Here is a 26105-nt window from a genome sequence, read left to right as displayed (position 1 = left end):
ACTGATGCCGTTTTATAAGTTTATAGCAACAGTGGATGTTTTCCCACTGCAGAAGTGCAAACACCGTTCTCCCTTGGACACGCGTTTGCACACACTCGCGGAACTGGAAATCAAGGCTGCAAACACAATTTTTTTTCTTTCCTTCTTTTTTTATTCCCTCTTTGCAAATGGCTTCTGGCATCATTGCTGTAACCGCCTCTCTGCTACAGACGACAACGTCTCTTGTGAACTTAGTAGAAACTGCTGCAGTACTTCTTTGAGTCCATTTCTTGACTCGTATCTTTGCAAGATCCCTCTGTAGCTTCATGTCGGTGTTGGAGGGTGAGCTAGCTGACTTTTTTGGCATATAGTGATTGTGGGAGAAAAAAAAAAATCTTAGATGAATGCTCAGCCGAACAATGTGCGTTATTTCTACTGGAGTGCTTTCTGCCTGAGCAACCTAAGTGCAGATGCAGACAAGATGATGGTGTTTTCTTTTTTCCCCTCCATCTGCAGAAAGTAGAACTTCTCCACTAAGAAAATTAATGTTGTACTTGATTTTTAAAAGCTGCTGTTAATGTCTTGATTGTATGTACTGCTCTGACCTATACCACTGAACTAAACCCATTCACTTTTGATTTACAATGTGCTAAATAAGAACAGAAGCTGACCCTTCTGCTCTGGAAGACTGAACTGGAAATTCAGGGTTAACAAAATCTACTTTTTTGCCTTTGAAACAGGCAGATGGGATCATTTAACATATCATTTGCTCAAGTTTATTTTGACTGAAGTCTGATGTCAAGTAGCATCCCAAGCAAATATTTAAGAATAAAATACCATATTGCTGACTTACAACTCTGTCACTGTTGGTTTAAACTAACTATGGTTATAAAATCACTCGCATTGGCAAAGGTTCTGTTAGCTGAACAGTAATTGTTTGTATATAGTATTTTAAACCAGTTGTGTTTTCTGCTATTACGTTAATGGAAAGCATGTTTTGACATCTTCCCCTTAGCTCCCTGGCTAAACTATCTGGTTTTGGAATTCCATCTGGCTGCACTGAAGAAACTCTTCCCTCTATTCCCCACCCGAATCTCTTCTCGGTAAATGAAGGAGCCACTGAAAAGGTTAACTGTTTTTTAAGAGAACAAATCATTCTGCTTTTAAAATTGGCAGTGCAATGGTCTTTACTGGCTACCTGCTGAACTGAGGCTCTCCAGAGGTACTGGAAGCTTTTTCTAAAATGCTTTGAGTTGTTTGAAGCACGCTTGGCTCATAAATACCTACAGATCATAGCCCGTGAGAGACCTGTGAGTCAGGGAGTAGGAAAGGGTCGAGTACGGATGTTGTAGAAACTCCAGTCCCAATACTTCAAGTAACAGAATAAACTGATGTTTCATTTGACAGTGCCAAAACCCATCCATAATTAATGCTCCTCGACCTGTCCTCTCTCCCCTTCATAAATGTCTTTTTTTTCCTTCTTTGTCTACTTGGGGAAGAATGTTGCAAATTGGAGATTTACCCTATGGAACCGGGAGATTAGTGTTACCGTGTATCTTCTGGCTTTCTTTTTAAAGACAGGTTTATGCAATTCGGTCAATGAAAGGAGAATTAGAGCAGTAATGGGTCGATAGCTAAACAACTCATAATTTAAAAAGAGAAAAAAAAGGTGAATCCCCAATACCGCTGGAAGATGTGAACGCTGATTCCTCCGATGCTTTTGAAGCTGCGCAGCTCAGACAGGAGAATCAGTTTGAGGTGATTTAATCAAGCCACCCATGCAATCTCTCTTATGGAAAAAATCCATTGAAAGCTTCGCAGCCCACACAGAGGAGCAGGGTCTTGGCTCTTAACGTCTCGGACTGAGCTCCCTCTGCTTCATACAACGACAAATCTTCGTTGTTCTTTGCAGCAGAATAAGGGGGAAAAGCTGCCGCTGACGGTTCAGAGCAACTCGGTGTTTCTTGCACTGTGCTTTTTGCAAAAACCAGAGTGGGTCGATGCTTCAGGCAATTCTGGAGGATGCATAAAACCGCAGTGTTCAGCTGGTGCTCCTGGAGGCACGGGTGTCCGGGTGCTCAGACAAGGTCCTCGCATCTCCTTACTTGTTCCAGAAAGAAAGTAGCTGTTGCCGGTTTGTGCGGCTTTGATACAAAAGTCTCAAGTCAGCTGTGGTGTCACTGTGAGGGAGGTTGACCTTGTTTATAACAATAACAAGTTTTGTTAATCCTTGAACTGCTAATTAGGCTGTTTGTGTTAATTCCCGAACATCTGGGTGGCCGAGGGAGTTCCACCTCCCTCCAGGAACCTGGCAGAAGAGGCCTGATTTCCTCCCGCACCACCGCCATCTCATCCGTATGATTTAAGAAGTAAAATCCGTGCCGCTCTGACTGACGAGGGACCGAGAGCGTGCAGGTTGTCGCGGCGCGCCGGGCACGAGAGCGCAGCGCGTGCTGTTTCGGCGATGGAGTGGCACAGGAGAGACCCCCTGCCCCGTCTGGGGGGGGGCTGTTGCCATTTCAGCTCTGCCGGAGCGAACAAGTGCGGCGGTCTGGTGCCATTTGAAATATCGAGGAAAAAAAAAAAGAATAAGCAGGTGTCCCAACCGCTGAGCCTTGCGGTCACTCGCTTTCTTTGTCAGGTCAATTCGCTGTCCCCTGCAATCACCCAGGAGAAGACGGTGGTGGTTAGGGCATTGCTTCTCACTCTGCCTTTTCTGCTCCTTTGTAAAATGCTGTATCCGATAAAATGCGCTCTGTTACAAAATACTTCTTGACTGCAAGTTTTCCTAGAAAACTTTTCTCTTTGCTAATGGTGCTGCACTTTTCTACTAGCGTTTGCTTTGCTGATTATTTGGCCTTAGGAGGGTAGTTACTTTGTTCTCGGCAGCTGATGGCTTTCCTTTCTAGAGGAGATGGATTTTTTTTTTTCCCCCCATCCCTGAATAATTTAGGTACTATTGATAGCTTAAAAATATTATTTTGCAGAGTAACTAGGTACTTGCATTAGACTGCAAATGAATACTCTTCTGTATTTCCACCTGCAAATTACAAAACTGCTACATGAAGTTTACTGTTACAAAGCTTTAGGGACTCCAATTTAGTTTTCATTTAATCAAATTATTTTGTGGAGGAAAATTTATATCAAATCTGGCAGTCCTTTTAATGGGTATGTTTCAGGAATGAAATGATGTCTGATTCTGGTTCCAAATGTGCTGTGAGATTAGTGTCAAAACAAAACAAACCCCGCAATTATTGCTTCTCTTAATTGTGACATGGGCAGAGTCGTCGTGTATAAAGAGATTTGTTTTATTTTTAAAAGGTTGTGTCGTCCTCAGCTGTAGCCCACTATTGTTGCTTACAAGTGCAGCCCCAGCCCAGGAATTGTCTCATAATTTGAAAAACAACTATTTTCTGGCTGGCCTGTATTAGACAAAACATTTAGCCTGCGAACTTGCATTACGATGGTGACATAAATCAATACGATGCTCTCAGTTGAGGCAAATGCTAATTTCTTTGTTTGGAACGTGGCAATGTGAGGTGTGATACAGAGTGGTACCCTTCGAGTCCCTGATCCGATGCCTGCGTAGAGGGGGAGCGTGTAAAGATGTAAAGCAAAGCACGCCTGACCGTCGCATTGCTTGCTAGCCGGTGTCTTGGCTGAACATTGCCATTGCTTGGCAGCTTGTGCTTTGACGGCAGCAGGGCCTTCTGCATCTGAAGAGAGGGTCTGGTACCAGGACCTTCTGAGAGCAGGACCTGCTCTGGATCCAGACTCCTTCCCAGGCTCTGGAGGTGTGTGGTTGCTCCTCTCTGCTCCTGGTCTTCCTGCTGCTCCTCAGTTTGCAAGTGGAGGCATTCTTAGCATTCCTTCCAGTCTGCATCGTAGCTACACAACATCTAATTACACTTCTCTACAACAACTAGCCAGCAAATTAACATTATAATGGATCTTAAGGTTTTGTAATTACTCAGAAATGTCACTGGGCTGGGCTCTGCCTGTCAACAGCCTTTCCTCCCCGGGCAGCAGCGTGCAGTACTTCTTCTGCCTCTGGAGTCTTCCTGCAGGTGAAAAATTTGTTGTCCTGAGGCCTTATTGTCCTTAGCAGCACCTTCCTCCTCCTTTGTAAAGGGTTGTTCTGGTAATTACTTTGGATAGAGGAGCGTCACCAAAGTCTGGGACCAGGCTCTCAAGGGGAGCTGAATATGTCACTGAATTTTTTGCTGAGCTGAAGTATCCTTGCCATTTCTAAACATGGCCAGCTGCTGCCTCCTTTTGTCCTGTCCCAATTTTGATTTTTGTTTCTTCAGGCAAAACGTCTACTGAAATTGCTGGAAGAGTTGCCTTTGGCAAAGGTGGAGATGCTACTTGCAGAACTGGTTCGCAGGAGGGAGCGGAGCAGAAAGCCTTGCACACCGTGTAGTGTCTCAAATCCTACCTTAGCTTGCCCTTGGGCAGGGCAGCTGCATCCTTTCTGCTCTCCGTCTCCCCGGCTTTACAGCGGTGTGACCCATCCTGGGAAAACCGGGGCTTTCTGAGCGTTCCCACCTCCGAAGGGACGCCTCTCGGCGTTCAGGGGCTGGGTGCAGCAGGAGCAGCGGGGATGTCCGCACTGCTTCACACCGGCCCCGAAACTGGAATCAGGATTTTAGACTCCCTGCGTAGGCAGCGCAGAGGCGGTTACCTCCAGAGGTTGGCTCAGAGTAGCTGCATCTCCTGGTGTACCAAAAATGACAGCTTCGGCCCCTAATGAGCGTGCTTGGGGCCGGTGGCTAATGCTGGGTGCTGGAAATCCTATGCATCCCATAACGCCTGCATCAAGAGCATCCTATAGCTAAACTGGGTGTACTCAACCCTTACACGGCTTTAACTCTGTTTCCAGCTTAGTTTAGCCAGCCTTTGCTTTTGAGAAAAGATCCGTCTGCGATGAATTGAGGTTGCTGCCTTTTTGTAGAAAGGGGGGAAGGAATGAAATAATAGTTAATACTTAATGCATATGAGCAGCAATGCTGCTCGGGTTGCCTAGCAGCCGGTTAGACAAGCAAGAGAATAAAAAGGGCTGCCTGAGTGAATGTGGTTGGAGCTGGTTTCTCGGTTTGCGGGTGGAATCTGACCCATGCAGTCCGGTTTTTTTTTTTTTTTTTTTTTTGGGAGGGGGAGGAGATGGTGGAATTTACCACTAATGGATATTTTAGCTCTGTCGGATCATCTCTATCCACTCCCCCACCCCCATCTGTTTTTCCTTTTCAGTTTTTCAAGTGTAACTTGGAAAGCTTTAGCCAAAGGGAGGTGTTAAAGTTTTGTATGGTTTCTGGAGATGGAATGGGCAAAAAAATCTCTCAAAGCGACTTTTTCCTTCTATTTAGGACTGTATCTCTAGCAGTCTGGAGATCATTAGCATTTCACAGTCTCTTCAATATACTGCTCAGCACAGGCAGTAAATGCTGTATAGACTGGAAATAGCTCCTGCAGTCACACTTAACGCTTCTAACATTGCTCTCATTCCTGCAAGCAGTGGATGTACACTTCATTTTCTGGAAAGCAAATGTAGAAAGATACTTTGAAAAAAAAGGGGGGCTTGAGCTGCTGTATGATTGCAAATAAACTGCCCCCTCTCCCATAAGGCCAGAAACTCCCCAAAGGATAAGGTTGGATTAAAACCCACGAGGAGATAAAAATAAGGAAGGCTGACTGTTCAAATAGTGACTTTCTGAAATTGGGTGGTTCTTTTTAGTTTTTCAGTAACAGTTGGAAAGCTCAAAACCCTTTTCCTTGTCAGCATAGCTCTGTGGGAGTAACAGGACTCCAGCTACTGAAACCCTAAAACCCCCCACCAGCATCCTCACTTGAGATAAGAGAGGTGTCAGCTCTCAATTTTAATGTATTTTCCTCATCCCAGCGGTAACTTTTTAGCATATTAAAGCAGGAATGAGGGCACTTAGCAGAAAGGAATGGAATGAGAAGAATCTTGGACTTAATTTGCCCATCTTAATAAGGCATAAGAATAGTGGCTCTTTCAGGGCAGCTAGCCTCTTTTACACTCTGAAGTGAGTTGATAGGTCTTGGGTCAATGCCAGCAAAGATATCACTCTAGTAATTTTGGTGGAAAGACCAAGGAGCGAGGGGGTCTAGACAGCGAGTTTTGGCTTCCCTCGCAGGCTGGCATTTGAGTGAGACCGGAGTTATCAAGAGGTTGGTGACGTTCATCTGTGCTGCTTCTGCTGTCATGGCAGAGACGTTCCTCTTAGCCAGAATTATCTCTTGAAGTCCTTTACTTGGCCAAACGTTGCAATGTTAAAGCATCTTTTAACCATATTTCACAAAGCTTGGAGATTTTGGTGCTGAAGTCTACCACAAGGCAACAGGTGGGGTGGGCAAGGATGCTGTTAAGTAAAGGAGCTTATTTTGAGTTTACTTTTTTCTGTACTGAGTGCAAACGCTACCAGATCACCTCAAATGGCTGCAAATGGTGTGTATTTTATCCATTCGCTGGGCAGATTCTTCAAGTTATAACATTTCTTAATTTTCAGTTGTCATTTTTAAGTTGCCAAGTTATGCCAAACTCTTGGCTGTCTCGCATGAGTGTCTGCTCTCTCTCAAATGCCGCTCTGAACATCACAAGAAAAAGATCCCCTGCTTCCTTCAAAACGTTCCCGGGCCTACCGTTCTCATGCAAGAGAGAAACGCAATCGAATGCTAGAAGACCAAGGAGTAGTTTGGGGGCTGAGGTCAGCAATAGTTTGAAAAAAAAAAAAAAAAAAAAAATCCTTAAATAAAGAACAGAATTTTTTAAAGACCGTATTTAAAAAGTGCCCGGTACTATGACTTCTTATTTTTCACCCAGTGGATGCGTGATTTCTGCTTTTCATGACATCTGCCTGAGCGAGGTGAAGGCCTTGCTGCGGTTCTGCGGCGGTGCCCGGGAGGAGCGTGCCGTTGGCAGACAGCGCCAGAGAAACCTGCGGCAAAGGACGCGCTGAAAGCACCCCACACTTGGAAATCGCCAACTTCAGTAACAAGCTTGATTGTTAATCACTGTGAAGATGAACTGATGTGATGCCAATGCCTAGATTTAAAAGTTGGAGGGACAAATTCTGCCCAGATTCTGTTCCTATTGAATTTGGGAGCCTGTGACAGCAGCTTGTGGCCTTAACGATGATTAGCAAGGACAGCAGAACTTTTCTGGTTTAGATCATGCTGCTGCGCCCAGGACAATGATCCGCTTCCACCAGCCCAACAAAAGCCTGTCTCTATTTCCACAGAGAGCAAGCTCTCCCTTAAAATCCCCTGAGTGTCTATAAATTTTTGCTTGTGATTAGTTGCCTCAAATTTTAACATAAAAAATGCAAAGTACAAAATTTAAATTAGTTTCCCCTGTTTATGGAACTAGAAGAAAACATCTTTCTGGTGAGTTTCTCCTCTTCATCAGATCCGAGGATGCTCAAAAACCACATGCGCCCTCTCCTGAAAGCTTATTGCCCAGCCAGGCTACCTCTCCCCGGGCTCATAGGTACCACCAAAAAAAGCAAACCCGTTTTAAGTAAGCTAAATCCTGCTTTAAAGGGACCTACGATTCTGCTGGGAAACTTCTAGGAATCTACAAATAGGTGGGGAGAAAAAAAAAAAGTAGTTGAAAGAGTGCTTGCTGAGGGACTGGGTGTTTGGGGGTAGCTCTGGCCGGGCGGCGCTTCCCTGCGGGGTGAACTGGGTTTGTGTAATGCCTAGTTACTACTGCCCCCAAAAGAGGTTAATATTTTTAAAAATAAGCATTTAAAAAAAGAGGAAAAAAAAAAAAGGTTCCTTTCCTGGGCATCTGCTTTTGAAGAACACTGCCCAGCCTGTTAATTCGTTTATTCTGAACTAACAATTAAATAAAATAAAACCAAAACAAAGCACCAAACCCCCCAGTCCTGCCCCCCCTCACAGTTACTATAGCAAAGAAATTATTTGTCAGTCCTCCCGGGCTTCTGAAAATACCCGCTGACATATTTAGTGCGCGTTCGCGGCGGGGAGGGCGGGCGGGGAGCGGGGATGGGGATGTTTGGTTTGGGAAGCGCTCCCCGCGTCGCCTGGCAACGCACCCTGGACACGGGAGTGGACCGCGTCGCCCCTGGCAACCGCTGTTGCTCCCCAAAACAGCGTGGGCCCCGCATCCTCCCCCGGCATCGGCCTCTTCCTCCCTCTCCCTCGCTTCACACGGGCTTGGGCTCGTCGGCTGCACCGTGTAACCCCTCAAAGCAGTCTCAGAATCGGGGCTAACCCCCCCCGTGATGATCCAAAAGGACTTAAATCTTCCCACTCGGCTTGATAGACTCGAAGCACAATCCTGATCCGTCAGCACAGCGCCGGAGGACGAGCTTTTAAAACTGCAGCTTTGCCTTGCCCACTTACTGAATGGATAAAAAAAATTGTTTTCTAGGTGTTATCTGAACCCCTCTCTGGCCAGACTACAGACAGCAAGTTTAGTGGGCTGAGATGTCTGTCGGAAAGCCACCCGCTCATGTCTCCAGGCCAAAAATACTGCCCACAGGAATTTGTTGCCTGGATAAAAGATATAACTCGGTTAATTCTAGTTCGGTAACAGTCAATTCTCTTTCTTTGGGAGAGTGCAAACGGTGTGTAGTTTTTGCAAGACTTCATCTTCTCCCATTCATCTAAAATACGGTCCGTCCTATTGCTGTCCTTGCCAAAAATACAGCAGTGCCTTTCTCCAAGTGCAGAATATTCAAATACATAATCCCAAGCTGCGTTTCTAGGGCATCTAAAGCAGCCTTCTCATTTCTTTGCCTTTCCAGGAAGAACTGTGGGATAGATGGTTTGTGTCTTCTATTTGGGGTCTTGTTTAGTCCCGGAGTCTGCAGTACCCATCACCGATAGCTGTATGAACCTTAAATTTCCACAGGAAAAAAACCAGCTCGTTCCCACTCTTCACTGGTAGCAGTGCACTGGTCTGGAAAGCAATTGCTTCTGTCCCATTACTTGCTGAAACAGGCGCTGAATACTGCAATGGAACCACTGAACAACAACCGTGAGTTTAGGTTTGGGACTCCCCGTGCCCGCCTGTGACTGAGGAGCGCGCTGGCAAATGCGCTTAGGCAATGCGGATTCTGAACTCGGGGCAGTTTTACTGCACGTGCAGAAGCAGAATCATCAACAAGCAAATCCCAAACTCTCGTGAGAAAAATTTGCACGTCCCCATGAGGACGTTTTGGTGTGGCACCATCACATAAAGGGCGAGACCCCATTTTCTGTGGAGCGCGGGAGCAGAGCCCACACCTCCGTGGTGGTTCCTTCCCAGTAGCACCAGTCCCTGGTCAGGGCAATGCTCCCCAGGAGCGTGCCGAGTTAGCACAGCCTGGAAGAGCATCTTGTGTGCAGGTGGAAGGATGGTGGAGTCAGTTTGAGAGAGACAAATAAACTTGCCCTTAGTGTCAGGAGGAAAGAAACAAGCCCTCCTCCTCCTCCTCCTCCCCACCCAGGCACTACCTGCCTTTTAGAGGGAAAAGTGACTGCTTCTTGTGACCACTTCCTTGGGAAAGGTGACCACTTCTTTTCCCTCTGCCTTTCAGAGGGAAAAGTGACCACTTGGCTTCTCAAACCACCCAGTACAAACCCACAGCAACACTAACGCTCGTGACCCCTTGTTTATCCCCTCGTGCCATGTTTCAGTCCGCCCCACGGTGGAATCTCTCCCGGAGACCTCCGGAGCACCGACTCAGCTGCTGCTGTAAAATCCGAGATGAAGTTGTCTCTTCTCCGAACAGCCACAGTTTATGTTTGTGGCTTGTTCTGCTTAACTTTGTTAAGTACCACAATGCTTGTGAATGGTGCTATATAAATAAATAACAATATACTGGACTGTGTTGGCAGCGGTTCCTTCTGTATGTGCTGTTCAGCAGATAGGCGTGATGGAAACAGCTGCTGCTGCCTCCCCGCATCAGAATGAAATACTGCAGCAAATCTCCTACCTCACACTTAAATTGTCAAAAGGCTGGCTAGCCTTAAGACCGTTGAAAGGATTGCCTAGTCTAAACAAGTAAAAAGTGATGGCTGATGGACTTACAGGTTTAAATTATGCTGATATATTGCAATTAATTTAAAATAAGTGACATATTCCATAGTCTTCTGCCATAGGACAAGCTGTAAAAGCGGGTCTTGCAAAAACTCGGTCGAGTACCAAGGTTTGCAGTTCCTCGTTCCAAAATGAGCCCAGTTCAGTCGGGGGAGGATTAGCTGTACTCAGGTACTTGGGATCGTCCGTGGAGCGTGCAGAGGCAGAGCTACAGACCGCAGGGGTCAAGTAACCAGATGTTCTGGTTTGGTTGACGATTGAAACTTTAAGATTTGTCCTAGAAGGCAACCTTTGAAATGCTTTTGCGCCAGATTTTTGCTTGACGCGCTGTATTTCCCCTATTGAATCACAGTCCTGGGAAACCCCTACAGTGCATATTCAAATAAAATATGGGAAAATTATTAATTTGGGCCCAGAACTTGTGCATGCTTTCGCCAGATAGCACCAATGCGTATGTTGCAGCTGGTATCTGAAAGGCCTGGATGTGGATTACAGCGTAGTGTGTGACTCTTAATTCCTCCTTCCAGATGTGAAAGCTTCCTTACTGCTCAGCAGAGATCAAGGTGGGGTTTTTTGGGTAGCATCATTTGCCATCATTGCAGCAAAACTTTTCTGAAGTCGAGATGTAGCTAGTTAAGAGGAAGGAAACAAGGAGTGTCAAGCACTTGTTGACAGGGTTGTGCTAGGCTAGAAATCGGGAAGCTGTTGGACTTTTTCGTAAGAGCAAACAGCTGGGACTCGGGCAGTGAAGTCCGTGGGAGACTGAGGGTGAAATGCAGCATGGCAGGCGACAGGCTGTGTGCTGGCCCCTGCATTTCTGAGCACCAGAAGGGATGCATTCAGATCTGAAGGAATGCAGTCCTGGCTTTTGACACTTGGAGAGTGTTCATTATTAACCCAGAAAGAAAATAAGACAGGTTTTTGTATAGGGGGGAGGTTCACAACATTACTTTGCCCATGTTCAGGCCTGAGATCTGCGCACGTGGGATTTGTCCACAGGCTGCTGCCAGCAACATAAAACCATCACGGCTTCTGCTATTCGGTCTCAGCTGGCTCTTAAGGGAACTCCAAATTACACGGCCAGCACAGATACATTCCTCGCTCTCTTCTGCCTCTCTGAAAGTTGCTTTTAAAGAAACAGCAAAGATTAGTGAATTGCTGTTAAACAACAGTTATGCGCGCGTGTATCTATTACTTGACTTGATTCCATGAAATCTGATTAAAGACTGAGTGTATATTTGTATTTCAGTGTATTATTAACTATCGCTAATAAAAGCCATTTCCAAATTTGTATTTTTCCATGAGGACCAGGTTTCTGAAAAAAAAAAAGCTATACTGCCTGCTGTCCTTGAAACGCGTGTTTGGGGTTTATCTGTGTTTCCAGGTAACTAGAGCTCTTAGACAAGCAGTGTTTGCTTCTGTTTTAAATTAATTTAACCTAATCAGTGGAAGGCTCTGGTGCCTTCTCTGTTTATAACATTTTGAAGCAATGTAATAAGCAGCCTCTCCAGAATCAGCTTATTATCAAGTTCCTTGTCATGTTTGCTTCCCCCTTCCATCCCCTCCACTTACCACCGCTTATTAAAAGGCTAAAGGTTACGACACGCAGTTCAGGACACTCTTTAGATGAGCCGGCCCGAGTGCCAGCTCCTGTTAGTCTGGAAGAGCTCGCTTTCAGCTGCGATGAGGGCACGTTCACACCGCTCAGAGTACAGAGGTGGCCCAGACCTCTCCCCCATCCTCTGCTGGAAGGGGATGCTGGTTTAGGAGGGGCTGGTTGCGAAAGGCGACTGCTGCTCCAGCCCTCGGGATGCGAACGGTACCCGAGTGCTCGTTGCTGCTAGCGGGGATGCCGGGCACCATCCCGCAGTATCCCAGGCTCCGTGGGGTGGCTCGGTGTTGCGTGGCTGCAGGCGTTACGGACTGTCCTTGGTGTGGGATGAGGGGTTTTGGTGCGGAGGCCAAGGTTTTGATGAGCCAAGACTCTGTCCAGTCCTAACCTGCTCCCTCTGAAAGCCAGAATAGCAGGCTCTTCTTCCAAGGCTTTTAGAGCAGTTAAAAAAACAGGGAATACCGTAGCTCTCCTAGGTCAAGCTGGTATCATGATTGCCAGTTGTACGACGTTTTGGACAAAGGTTAAGTTCAGGTGCTAAGCAGCCAGCCTCGCAAATGCTTTGAGCTGCACCCGTTGCTAACAGCCGTGTTGGGAGCTTTGTTCTCCCAGCATCGCTTGTGTGGTCTGAAGGAAAAGATAACTCCTAAACGTGGATGCTGGTAGAGCAGCTTCTCTTTGGCTCAGCCATCCGAAAGCAAAGAGTTTCTTTTGGTTTCACAGATGGGTGAGCTGGAATCATGTTTTTCCGAAGAGGGTGCAAAGATGGGGGCATGCTTGGCCCTTGGTCGCGGTTCAGAGCCACGTGCTGGCCATCTGCAAGTGCCTGCTCCCGTCCTCCTCTGGCTTCTGAGTTTTACGGGCAATGGAAAAAAAAAATTAATATTTTCCTGATTGGAATTTCAGGGGAACGCCTGTTGTTTCTTGGAGATATCATGCTTTGGAGACATGCGCAGCAGGGATAAAGGTTGCATGTGGAGGCAAGCTGGGTCTGATACAAGAATTTGCCTCGGTTCTGCTCTAAGGTGGTATAATTCACTCGATTGCATTTTCATTCACATAAAATAAAAAAGTTTCTTCTTCTAAAGAAGGAAACGCTTCCTTTCTATGCTCTGGTTAAAACACAACTAATGCCTTTTCAGGGCAAATTATTAAATATACAGACTAAGCCAAAAATGTTGAATGAAATGGAAAATACTTAAGAAGATTTTCTGTAGTACAATAGATGTGGCATAGAGTGTGGTGGATAAAGTTGATGGACAGTGTGCATCTGCTAGAAAAGAAAGTAAAAACCTGCTATTCCCTACATGCCTTTTATTATTTTCAGTCACTTTTGGGAGCGTTGAGGATTCTCAGTAGTGAATCTATTAAACGTAAAAAACATAATTTTTACTTTTTCTGTAGTCAGGGGAGAAAATACCACTTAGAGCCCTTACAGAATGCGATGGTTAAATAGCATTTTTATTTCTTCTGAATTCAGTTATTGCTGTTCTGGTTTTCCTATTTATCTAAGCTCCAAGCCAACTAAACCTGAATAAAAGTTCCAGAAACCAAATAGCTATTTTTATATGTAAGCCTTCCTTTCAAAGTATGCAAAAAATGCACAAAACCAAACAAAAAAAGGCAAAAACTTGGGTTTGAATTTTGATCCTAGCAGGTCAATGTTATAGATGAGAAATAGGTTTTTTTAATTAAGCTACAAGCTTCCCATTCTTTTCAGTAAAATACCAGGTTTCAGGAGATTTCTATACCAAATTCATAGCTGTATCAGGAACTTGTCTATGGAAACGTGACCGTGTGTGATTCCCTGGTTATGTTACCCCCTGGTCTGCCCGAGATCCGTTGAACAGAAAGAAAACTTGGAGCACAAACTGTGCCCAGCTGAGCATCCTGCCTTTGGGGATACTAAATCTCATTAATAAAAAGGCAAGCATAATTATAGCAGGTTCACCTGGAAAAAGAAACTTTTTCCATCTTTATATCTTAATTTGAAATGAAAGCCATGAACTACATCCTTCTTTCATCCCAGGTTTACTGGGAAGCTTAAATATAAGGAGCTGTGAGAAACTTTGTCCCAGAGGTGGAATAATTGACTGTTCTTCTTAAAAACAACAGCAGAAAACTCGTCAAAGACATTTTCCTTTCCCTCATTTATGTCCCAGTATTATATTCTATTTTAAAAGTTCTGCTGGAAAAAAAGGATATAATAAAGGAATTTTAAAAGTTGAAATAAGATTAAAGGACGACCAAGTAAACTTTGAAAAGCAAATTAAATAAAATAGTCCATGATTTGTCTTCAAATGAGTAAGTGATTCACTGAAACAGTAACAATTTTCGTATTTTGAAAGCAACACTAGTGTGATTGTATGATTATTCTGGATTAAAAAAAGCATTCACTGCTTGCTGGTGTGGGGTAGCTAATATGGTTTACATTTTCACCTTAAAAAATAAAAGATGTGTAAATACAAGACCTAAATACCCCATGAGAGCCAAGACTGTGCCAGTCCCACCCCTGATTTATGTAAGACGGCTCTTAAAAAATAAGAATAAGGGGGGCGGGAGAGTTATATTCACTTCAAATGGTGACATTTTCTTCTAGTATAAAAACACCGAGTAGGTCGGCCCGCAATTACAACCGAAGTGACCCTGGGCCTGAGGAAAGCAGGGACTTAAATCCTCTTTTCTTGGAAGCCTGGGAGCCGCCTGGGGTGGCTGCTGGTGCTCGGCTAGCCGTGTGCCTGCGCGTCCCGTGGAGCGCGGACCAGGGCGCCAGAGAAAAACAAACCACATATTTCCCTGGGCAGACTCCCTGCTCTGGCTCTAATCAGCAGCAGTTAGTAGACACTCGAGGTCTCGGCGTTTAGCTCCGAAACGTTTTTTGTTTGAGTGTTCAGGAGCCGATAGTTTATATTAAAACATTCTGTGGAAAAATACTTGCAGCTCCTCCTCATCTCCTGGATGGCAGAGGGCTGCAGCACAGACCGAGCACCCAGGGGCACCCATCTCACTACGGGGGCTCTCGCATCAGCCCCCCCCCTTCCCCAAGCTCTTTCTGGGAGCTGGTGCAGAGGATGCTGCTGCTTTCCCTTCTCAGCCCTCGAAGGCGACTCGCAGGAGAAAGCTGTGTGATATCCTTCTGCTGCCGCCTCCTTTTCTCCCCCGTCTCGCTGCAAACTTGAACGTGAAAAATATTTTGAAATGCTCCTCTTATCTCTGTTTTCCCAGCATTTTGGAGCTGGTTTAGGCAGGAGAGATGAACAAAGGCAAGGCTATTTACATTAAGGCAACGTGGCTTATGAATGAAACGGTGACAATTGGAGTTCTTATCAACCCTGAAGGCTTGTAGTATTACTACTTGTCTTTCTCAAACGCATTCAGACTTTGACAGCCCTCTGAGACCCGTGCTTGAAAGATACCTTACCTGGGGGAGTACTGTGGCTTTTTTAGGAGTGGGAAAATTGAAGCACAGGGGAGGGGAAGCATCCTGTTCAAGGTCACAGAGCAAGCTGGTGGCAGAACCAGAAATAGCACCCAGAAGTTATTAGTTTTTTCTCTATTTCCTTTCCTGTCACCGCTGTTTGCTTGGTTACCGAGATAGCTGTGGGTAAACAGAAGGTTTCCAGAGCGCAGCAGCCTTGTTATCTGCCTGATTCATTCAGTGGTGATGCAACCTGGAATCCAGATTTCTGCAAGGCCTTCCACAGTTGTGATGCTGCATGTGACATCACCGGCCACGTTGAGCAACCCAAGTTTTAAACTTGTCTCTACCTGAAACGCCCGTGTCTGAGTAAGGCCCTTCTCACTGCGATTTTATTCCTTATGCATGGTCAGGTCCTGTCTGCTCACTCCCCTGGCAAAAATAATTGACTTGACTTTTTGCTTTTCTTAACCCAGTAAGGAGCCCTAGAGCTGAGAAAGTCAACCGCGGATGCTCGTCCTCTCGGTGACCCACCGGCGGCTTTGTTGACTACTAATTAGGTTCTCAGTTTGTGCAAACTCCCCGGTACCGGGGGGCTGCCAAGCTGTCAGGCTTTCAGCAGCTGTCAGAAGCCACGAGACACCTTTTAATAGCTTCTGTCGGTCACTTCTGCTGCGAGGGAGCTACAGCGCTCTCCCCCAGCCGGCAGCGGGAAGCAAGCGTGGCTGGGATGAACCTCTCTTTCTTAGACCAGCTCTAAGAGGAAGGCAGCAAATCTTTGGGACACAGGAGGGCTCGCTGTTGAGCCACCCAGTCTCTGTTAGGAGAGGATGACCAAGAACACTGTAAAACTTCCTCCTCTGTGGGAGGTGAAAAATGAGATCGAAGGAGAGCAGCGAGTCCTTTCATGGGCATTTGCTTTAGGGATGTGGCAGAACTGCCAAAGAGCCGCGCACGCAGGCGGCCCAGCTCCAGCAGCCGATGTTCGTTAAGGAGCTACAAGAGTGTTCCTTACTTTGCACTCACAGCTCCCAAGAAGAGGGAAGAGCAAGACTTCGGATGCCACGTTTCTTCTCCTCCTTGAAAGCCGATGCTTTATTCATCCTCTGGAGCCTCGGCTCGGGTGCCAGCTCCCTTGGTAGCTGTGCTCCCAGGGTGTCGGCAAAGCTTTGTAGCACCTTGCGATGGCTTCTCAGAGCGTAGGAATTCTGTTTACGTTGTCAGCTTTTCATCAGCGCAAATTAATGTTAGCAGATGGCGCACACGTATCTGTCTCTCCAATTCTCAGGAAGCACGGGATGGCTTTAATGGGAAATGAATTATTCTTTGTCCGGGATGTTTCACTGATAAACAAAATAATAAGAAGTCTTGTACATGTGCCTTGGCGGCCCAGTACTTTCGTGTCTGTCTACCTTGTCTGGAAGTACCAGCTGCAGATTTCATCGGGGTCTTTGTGTCTGGCTTGGTTGTCATCATTAGCAGAGCCTGTGTTTTGTAACAAATCTGAAAATAATGTTGATGATTTATTTTGGCAGCAGACAATTCATCTTCCGCCCTGCCTGCCTCTCTCTGGTCTCTTTTGGTCACTGAGGGAAACCAGAAGACAAAATGTATCAGCAGAGATGAGTAGGTGGTAATTTTGAGATAGCATCGCTTCTGAGTGTCCTTTTCTGATTATAACTACACTTGAAGAGAGACCTTTCTGTAGACCTGAAAGGCCGAGATCTGACCCTGCCAGAACCATTCTCAAATAGATCATTAAAATATATTTGGTAACTTACCCAACTCTCCTCTGTAACCTCACTATGCTATATTTTTCCTGTCGCGAAACCCTAGAAAGCTGTGAACTGAAGCCCTGGGCACAAATGATAGACGATAAAACACCCTTGCAAGAGTCAGGGGAATTCGTGTGCTAAAAGTGACCCCTCTTCTGCCTGAGCATCTTCACCTGAGCTTTATAAACCTCCGCCTTTGCCAACAGCGCTGGCCAAATGTTTAGTTGCAAATAATTTTAGGCTGGAACAGGCGGGAGGCTATTTCATTCATTTTTTGTGAGAATTATTATTTTCATGATCCCACAGCGCTGTTGCAGCTGGTATCTTCTGCCAAAGAGGGTTTGGCTAAAACCCGTGCAGAGGCAGCGATGGGGAGAAGCAGGCGCTGCCTTTACAGAGCGGAGCTGCAGGGACCGGGGTTGTGCGTGCCTGCTACGGGCAGACTTGAGGGCTACGAAGGGACACGAATGGTGATAAATAGTGACTGAATTTCTTTACCTTCTTTCTGGATCATCAAATTAATCTGGTAGCTGTATTTGGAGCAGTGACTATGGGGGTTCTGTATCTACTCTTTCTCCTGGATGCAGAAGAGATGTGAAAGAGAAAATTACTTGCAAGCTGTGGGGTTTCAGGGAAGTGGGAAGAGTAATTGGTGTAATTTGCTAATGGGTAGCATGGGGATATGGGGTCAGCACTGCCTGGAAAAAAGTTTTAAAAACCTGTTTTGTGAAGAATCCAAATATTTGGGGATTTTTTCCATGGCTGAAGGAGAATAAACAGGTAACATTTGTAACTTCACCTCCCCCTTGCGTTTGTTTTTACCACAAAGAGCTATCAAATGAGCAGGGTTCTGTGTCCCTCAGTTTGTCATTTTTCCTTTTGCCTCTTAACTTGCACAAAGTTGAGGAAAAAGTTTAAACATTGGATAGAGAAGGGAAATAAACCAGAAAAGGTTTCACGCTGTGTTTTGGAGGCTACGTTATGCTCAGCAGCAAGGCTGAGAAAGGAGAAATGACACCACTCAAAATCTGGATGTTTCTGAATCTTTTGCTTTTGAAGTGACAGCAAAAACCCTCTTAAAATAGTTTTTTAAACAGGAACTTTCACAAGAAACTGAGAAAAAAAGGCTCCCCCCCCCTACATTACATCAAAAACCCCCAAATGACGTTGTCTGTTCTTGGGAAGCCCCATCGCAGCAACCCTCGGTGTCCCTCAGGCGGCTGGGCTTTAACATGCCCCGCGCCCCGCGGGGGACAGACGCGGGGGGCCGGGGCAGTGCCGCAAGGGAGCGAGGAGAGCCGGGGGATGGAGGGCCTGTGCTGCGGGGCAGGCGCTCGGCCCTGCTCGCCTGCTGCCTCTCCAGCCCCAGGACATTCCCGCGTGGCCCTTGGGATGCTTCCCAGGGTGGCTGAGCCATGCTGGGTGAGTGGCGGGACTGGGGGACCCGGGTGACTTGGTGCTGAGGGCATCAGCCCCGCAGGGCGGCAGCGTGGGAGCGGGACCGCGGGCGATGGCGTGTCTGTGTTGGGGGACCTTGGGGAGGCTGATGGGATTTTGGGGTGAGGGCACGGATGGGAGAGTGGAGGTGGTTCTTTGTGGGGATGGTTTGTGGGTTTTAAAATGATGGTCAATCAGTGCTCTTCTGCCATTCATGTCTGGTTATCGGTTGTGATTATAAACCCAAACTGACCACCCCGCTTTCCAAATGAAAGCATTAGCTAAGCTCCAGGCATGTACTTAGACTTGATTAAATTTTTTTTTTTGCGGTAGTTAAACATGATAAGGCAGAGGGGGAGAAAAAAAGATTTTTAAAATATGCTCTTACTCTTCCAGATCTGAAGTTATCCTCACTGTGACACAATAATTTTCCAACACTACTTTTCAGTTATATTTAGAAGTGCATTTTCTGTTCCTTCCCTGTCCTTTCTGTGGAACAATTGTGCAACTTTCTTTTTTCTTAATATAATACTATATTAAAATTAGCTCCAAGACTAAAAAAGAGTCCTCTGTGTAGGAAGGTAGCTACCTTCCTTCCTAGCACTTCCCCTGGATCTTCCACTGGGATTTTGTTCCTGTTAGCCGCGGGTTCCTGGGGCGTTTGCGGCGGTGCGTAGCTGTGCTTTCCCTGGCTGATCTCTCCTCTGCTCTCCCCAGCAGTGAGCATGCAGAGTTCAGAGGGTGGATCAGACTCAGCAGCTTCTGTGGCACTTCACACCTCTGCATCAGCCCAAGCTCCGGTAGTGCAGCCAGTGCCAGCGTCTCAGCAGGTAACGTATGCACAGCTGGGAGTGCCGTTTCCATGGAGAAGAGACCTCTTTTACTGGCAGATGTATTTTAATCCAGGGTTTTTCTATGGGGGAGAGGATTGTTAATCAGCTCGTTGAGGTAGCGGGGAGAACCTGTTCCTGGACTTCGTGTTGATAAAGGCCGTAGATATTTCATGTGTTAGCCCTACAAATAGGCAAGCTTTAAAACGTGGGATTTTTTAACTTAGCTCCCCAAGGAAGTCATTTCATGCCAGTTGGGTGTTTGCTTCAGTGTAATATCCTGTTGCCATTATTTGGTGTGTCAATTAAAGCAGGAGAAAATGAAACTATCCTTAAAGGCATCTCTGCAAATAGGGTACCGAGCTCAACAGAGAAGAGGTGGAGGGAGCGCTAGTGCGGGGAGAGGGTGGAGGAGCCTGACATTGGTAGGTGGATCCTGACGTCTTAAATTGGAGAGGGGGTATTCATGATTCATAGCCATGAATACGATGCACTTGGGAGGTCTCCTGATAGACAAGAAATGATATCTTCAGCTGATGAATGAAAACTACCTAATGCAAAACAGGAAGGGTTAAATAAAACTGGTTCCTTTTTATGCTCTTTGGGGAACTATCAAAAGACGTTTCTGTCGCAGGAAGCTGGAGGGATAAGAGGATGGGTGGGTATAACTTAGCTACACCCTTCTCCAACTCCCAAGTGAGCAGAAGTAGCTGCCATTGGATGCTGATGAAAAGGAAAAATTAAAAATTGTGAATTGGTAGGAGCATTCGGTTCACCAGGAGACGTGGACACTCACATCGTGTGATTCGGTGCGTGGTTGGCCAGCTCTCTGTCATCTTTCAGACTTCCCATCTTCGATTTCTCTGGGTCACGTTTTGTGTTCGTATTGGAATGATGTGAATATCGCTGATCAATAGCGTCAAGGATCTTGGGGATCGTCAGTCATTAGTGTGAATTTGACTGTGAAAACATGTTAAAGAAGTTTAGAAAACCCATTGGCTTTGGATTATGAAATTACCCGTCCAGCCTTTGCCGGTGCTGTCATCATGACGTGGAGTATCGAGTGGAACTCCATGGATTAAGGAAGACCCAGAGGATCGTGGAAGACTGCTGAAGAGGAGGAGCATCCAGAGCCTTCCCTTCTCACCAGCAGCACAAAGACAATACTAGGAATGAACTACTGGCAGCACGACTGGTGTGAGGCTGCAGCCTTTGGTGTTGTTGATCACTGGTCTACCTTTCAGTGTGAGAGAAGGCTGTATGAACAGGATGGCCTCATCTTACAGGTTGGGGATGATTAATTGTTTTGGTTGGAAGGTAGTAGCAGCAACCGGACAGGCGGTGACAAATTACACAAGTAGCTGAGCTGGGCAGCTGTGCCAAAGGAGGAGATGTGTCGTCTGGTAAAAGCAATGACAGAGAATGGGTAAAAAGTAGGAGAAAGGAACAGGTCTTTCTGAGACTTTGATGTAGGTGGCATTGCCTGACTTGAAAAAGGGCTTTTAATGTGCCCATCGTGCACTGGTTACAGCCTCCTTTGGAGAGAAAACGGATGAAGTGTTGGGCGGCATAAGTGTACGTGTCCTTATCGCTAGCTCAGCTGCGGGATCTCCGATGTACCCAGACTTACTGACGGTCAGCCTGGGGACTGGCGATGTAGAGGCTGCCTAGAAATCTGGGCAGTTATCATATTGCTATAATTCTGCTAGAACAGAACTTCTGGCTGGTTGCAAAGGGCACATTGGAAGGTTGTCAGAGGGCTAAAAATCATAAATATGTATGTATAAGGTAGCCAGTAATTGTCCAGGTCTCTTCTAGGATTCACGTGGGATTGTTTTGCAGCTTTTTGTTCGGTTGGCCCAATCTGCTGGATATTTTTAAAGCCTGAAGCCACAGAGGATGACTGTCTCCTTGGAGAAGGTCCTCGTCAGTTCAAAAGGCCATTCTGATAATTGGCTTGAATGTTTCCTTTCTTACTCTCATGCCGGTACCCAGGCTCTGTTCCCATGGGCCTCACTGAATCGTTTCTTTCCATCCACCACGTCCCCACGCTTGTTTTGCTGGACCTGCAAGGTGCTTGGCACTTTACGAGACGCGTGTCCAACCTCAGACCAAATGCTGAGCGTAACACAAAGAGCAGGGGGATGATGGAAGTGCCAGTGGAGATGCAGAGGACAGAGTGACCACCACAAGGCAACACAAAGCGTTTCTGTGCCCTTGGCGGAGATGCAGAACCATCTGAGCTTTGGTGCTGGCAGAAACCGTAAGGGCTGCGGCACCTCGGGGAGTGTGATTTCACGTCGCCCGAGGCAGAGCGTGGTTTGGTATGGCGTCTCTAAGAGCAGAAACGTTGCAGCCCTAGGAGGAAAATGTGAATGTGTGAGGAGTGGTTCTTGTTCAGCTGCGACTGAACCTCATGTTGAGCTCCTCTCGTCAATCAGCTGTTTGCTGTTATTTCCTTGCGTGGAGACTTAAAGATGGTCCATGTCAGAAAATGTCAGCTCTCTGCTTTTCCCAGGTTTAGGGTACTGAGCTCAGGCTGGTGTCCGGTGCAGATTGCGTTGGAAGGGGATGGGAGCCGCAGGGATGCTAAGTAAGGGGTACTGCTGCCTCTGGAGCAGGAGGCAAGCTTTCCATGGAAGTTTGAAAGAGAATACCTAACTCACCTGTGTTACAGACTGAAAGTAAGTGTATGTTACTGTATCTTCTTCTTTCAGAGGGTTTTGGTCCAAGCAGCAGGCTCCGCTCCCAAAGGAGCGCAGATGCAGCAAATCTCTGTTCCCAGAGTTCAGCAGGTTCCACAACAGGTAATATCTCTGGGGTGGGACACCACGCAGGGACCCCCGTGTCAACAGGACCCCACGTCCCCCACGGCATTTGAAGCTGTGCCAGATAGCTGCTTAGAAAAACCCCTGCTCTTCATTAAAGACTTGTGTGCAATTAGAGAGCTGGAGATGACTGTGAGAGCAGCTTTCTCCATCTCTCCCTTTCTTAGACTGATGGCAAAAGAAACTCTCAAGATATTTAAAGTTTTGAAAGAACCTTTACTGTAGCAGTTGTCTTTCATACATTTGAAGATTCGATGGATGCTTTTAATTGCGATTTAAAAGCAGTCCTCCTCTGTAAAGATTTTTTTAGAGGCAAAGTGTTTGGGATTTTTTTTTAATTACACAAATAAATGTACTGACTGCATGTGGCTTCATAGAAGGGTTAGGTGACAGAGAGCCGTGCAAGTGTTTTTATTTATCTGAACTTTGCCTTTTGCAGTCCTTGTTTCCTAAGAAACCAGGCATATGTGGTGCTGCTTCATGTGGACAGTGAGTCTGACTCTCTTGACTTTTTCCTCTAGCAATTTTTTATTTGGTTGCTCAGTTTCAGAAAAAAAACTTGACAGAGGGCAACTCTGTCCCTCCCAGTCCAATGAAAAAGGGAGCTGGGGTGCAGATGGACACTGCCAACCTCCTCTCTGAAGGCAAGGCTGCAGCATGATCTCACCCTTATTAGTCAGCGGAGAACCAGCCCTGAGACATGTGTGTAGAGGAAAGCCAGCTCCATTGTTTCCACTGCTCACGGAGCAAATACTTATTTATTTATTTTTATTTGACCTTTTAAAATAAATACGTCCTTTGGGATTCCTAAGCATGTGGGTTTCTGTTTGTTTTCTTTTTCTTTTCAAAAGAAAGCCTAAATGTCAAGGTAGGGTTGAAAGTCGTTTAAGGTTGTAATATGCAATTTCTCCCGCTGTTCCTAGGCAATAACATACCCATAACTGGAGTTTATGATGCTTGTTTCAGGTGCAATCCGTGCAGCACGTATATCCATCCCAGGTCCAGTATGTGGAAGGAGGAGAAGCTGTTTATACCAACGGAACCATGTAAGAGTCTCTTGTTGGCTGTAGCAGAGCCCCTCTTCCCCTCCCAGCTGGGTTGAGCCCTTCGGTCCTCCCAGGCTCCTTCCATCCCGGCCCTGCTGCTGACACTGCCCGCCGTTAAAAGGAGGAAGAGGAGGAACTGTTTCACATTCTACGTTGTGTGCGCGGGGGTGGTTTCAGCCAGACTCCAGCCTTGGGGGAGGCGTTGTCCTCATGGAGGGACTGTTCTCCAGGGAATCCAGCCTACATAAAAGGGTCTGGTGTTTTCCTCTGCCCAGCCCATCGTGTGGTGAGGTGGGGCACCTTTAGGAACCAGAGCGTAACTGCTAGAGGAAGAAAGGGGGTTTGTCAGGTTTCCTCTTCCTCCTCTCTGCTGTGTCCCCAGTTTGGGCCTGATGCCCCCGCTGCCCTCCGGGATGCTCTCAGCCTTCCCTACCGAGGTTGCCCACAATGGCTGCAGAGTGCCTCCTGGGCTTTTGCTCCAGGGCCGTCACAGGACTGATTAACATTGGGAGGAGTGATTTTTACAGCACAGGGTTCAATTTCAATGGAGCAAATCCCACTGACAATGGAGAGGAGGTTTTTTTAAAAGGTGGTCCAGATTGCGCAAACTATTGTCCATGAGATTAGCTCTGCAAGCTCCTCTCCACCCAAGGTGTGCTCCACCTCCTGACCCTGTTGTTCCTTTGACAGACGAGCCGCCTACTCCTACAACACCGAAGCTCAGATTTACACCCCCAGCAGTGCAGCATCCTATTTCGAGCCGCAGGGAGGTGGAGCTCAGGTGACTACAGCGGCATCCTCTCCTACAGCCATTCCCTCTCACAACATGGTGGGCATCACCATGGACATTGGGGGAAGTCCGATCCTCTCCGGCTCGGGAGCCTATCTCATTCATGGGGGGATGGAAAACACTAGACATTCTCTGTCACATACTTCACGCTCCTCTCCAGCAACGGTATGTAGCCCTGCAGATGTTGCAGCTCGGGGGCCAGGAATTATTCCAAGGGAACTGAAAAGCCTTCAGAAAATAAAACTTCCTATCGTTATCACTGTGTATATGTCTGTATAACGTGCCATGCAAATGCAAGCGAGAGAATAGACACTGGTGTACTACAGATATTTTTCAACAGGAGTTTGGGATGTCTCTCTTGCTCGTGGGCAGAGGCTTGTCCAAATTGCTGGGTGGATCACTGAAATTATGCAGCATGGAGATAAGAGAAAATTCTCGAGGGTTTTGGGGTTTTTTTTCCCTAAGCAAAATGTTTTGGCTTTGCAATTCAAAAGAATTGTCTATGTTTACATTTTCTAATAAGTGTAACATCTGAACACGGGGTTTGGCTTACCCAAAATAAGGAAATGTATAAATGTATTTTTAATTATGAAGAGACCTGAAAAATCCATTATTAGCACAGTGGATAATTAGCACGTAAGGTATGTCAAGCTGATCATGCCAAATGCACAGTGATTGAAAAGCCTTTGTATATATCTCCTACACCATTGTGTATTCTGTCCATGCCATGTGTTACAGAAAATGTATTTTAGGGATAATGCTGATCAAACAGAAATGTTTTAAAGCTCTAATTTTTTAATCATGTCCCTCCAACTGTCAGTCGAGGTGCCAGGTTGCTAGAAGCACAGCTGTACAGCTGTGTGGGACTCGGGGGATACAGCTGTTAACCCCAAACAGCCTTTCTGCAGCTGGAAGCTACCAGGGCTTTTATCGGAGAATCTACCAGCCCGTGGTAGCAGCTGTGGCCAGGAGTGGGCTGGAGCTCTGCTCACCTTCCTTTCCAGACTGACTTCTGTGTGTTTATATGTTTGTATGTAAACGTAATTACAAATGTAGGTGCAATTCAGGGTATGTGGCCAGATTGTAAAAATGTGAACAGCACCACCCAGGGAGAAAAACAGGAGCCGTTTGCTACCGAGTACTCTTGAAATTCTGGCCGGTTAGGTTGTACTTTCTTTTTCCACAGTTTTAGAATACAGACGTCACATTTTTTTGAATCTTTATGCCTTGAAAGGTTGCCTTTGATCCCGGAGTAAATGTGCTCTGCCTTAGGTAGAGGTAGCTATCTGTGGGGAAAAGTCCTTAGCTTCGGGGGGAAGGGAGAAGGACAGATGTGTCTGGGTTAGCTGGGCTTAGATTCTTGTGTGAGAATTCTGCGTGTGTGTATTTTAACTGTTCGTAGATAAAAACTAGCGTTGGACATCCTCTGATTTTTGCTCAAGCTTGTTATTTTGAAGAAAGTAGCTGCTGATTTTGTCACCTCCGAGAAACTGCGTCTTGCAAAGCTGCACAACATTACTCTTGGGTTTTGGCTTGGGGTTTGTTTTATTTTTTTAAATTTCCATGGTGATGGGCACAACGTAAAAAGCACGAGTAGAATATGTGTCAATAGCAATGTCCCATGAACAGCTTTAGGTTGTAGCTGTCTATCACATGGGATAAAGGTGTTCAGGAAAAAAAGAATTTAGGAAGTGACCTGTATGAAAATGCATCTGAAATAAATTCACTCTGTTGCATGCAGGAATGAACTTTCAGGAGGTATTTTTAACACAAAATGTCTGTGGCTCTTGTGGAGGGGCTCAAGAGGGTCAAATAGTGCGTAGATGCGGGTCTGGAAGACAGTACAGGGATGTGGCTGTGTGTGGTTTTCAGTTCTTTCAGCACAGACCAAAGTTGGAGGGGGATGGAGAGAGCCACGATAACTGCTTTCCATTTCACACGGTAATGGGTGAGCAGATAGTGGAAGGCTTAAGGAGAGCAATGACTAAATCAAATCAACGCGTAGGAACGTTATTTTTCATTGCAATGTCTTGCTTAAACAGAGAATAGGCAAGGCTGGTGTTAAGGAGGCCGGAGAGGCTGTAGTCCTGGCAAAATGTGTTTTGGGGCAGGATTAAGAGCTTTGTGGAGAGAAAGAAGAGTGCAGCTCACGCAGATGTAGACAAGGAAGCCGTGGTGTTTGCATGTGGCCTTGGGGGCGTAGTGCAAAGGGGATGGATGTCAAAGTGGCCAGCAATGCGAGGGCTTGGCAACGTGAGAGGCAGCTGCAAGGAATGGGGAAGCGAGAGGGCTTGGAGGGTGTTGAACGCTTGAGGCAG

At 46.3% G+C, this 26105-nt stretch overlaps 1 protein-coding gene across 6 annotated transcripts in view; it reads left to right on the top strand.

Annotated features, from left to right (window-relative positions):
* Nucleotides 1-26105, top strand: part of RFX2 (regulatory factor X2) — a 61651-nt gene that overhangs the window by 11775 nt on the left and 23771 nt on the right. For 2 of the 6 annotated variants that reach the window (XM_082331097.1, XM_082331098.1), the window contains exons 2-5: nt 19011-19123; nt 21841-21930; nt 22918-22997; nt 23688-23952. In XM_082331097.1, coding sequence (XP_082187223.1) covers nt 19019-19123; nt 21841-21930; nt 22918-22997; nt 23688-23952 — 540 coding nt within the window. In that variant the 5' untranslated portion in view covers nt 19011-19018. Of the gene's footprint in view, nt 1-19010; nt 19124-20225; nt 20410-21840; nt 21931-22917; nt 22998-23687; nt 23953-26105 lie in introns of those variants that run through there. The other 4 variants (XM_082331094.1, XM_082331093.1, XM_082331095.1 and 1 more) reach the window with 3 other exon arrangements.

Source organism: Platalea leucorodia, assembly GCF_965183815.1.
Source record: "Platalea leucorodia genome assembly, chromosome: 21".
In the NCBI taxonomy this organism is placed as follows: domain Eukaryota; kingdom Metazoa; phylum Chordata; class Aves; order Pelecaniformes; family Threskiornithidae; genus Platalea; species Platalea leucorodia.
This window is presented reverse-complemented; position numbering and strand designations above follow the sequence as displayed.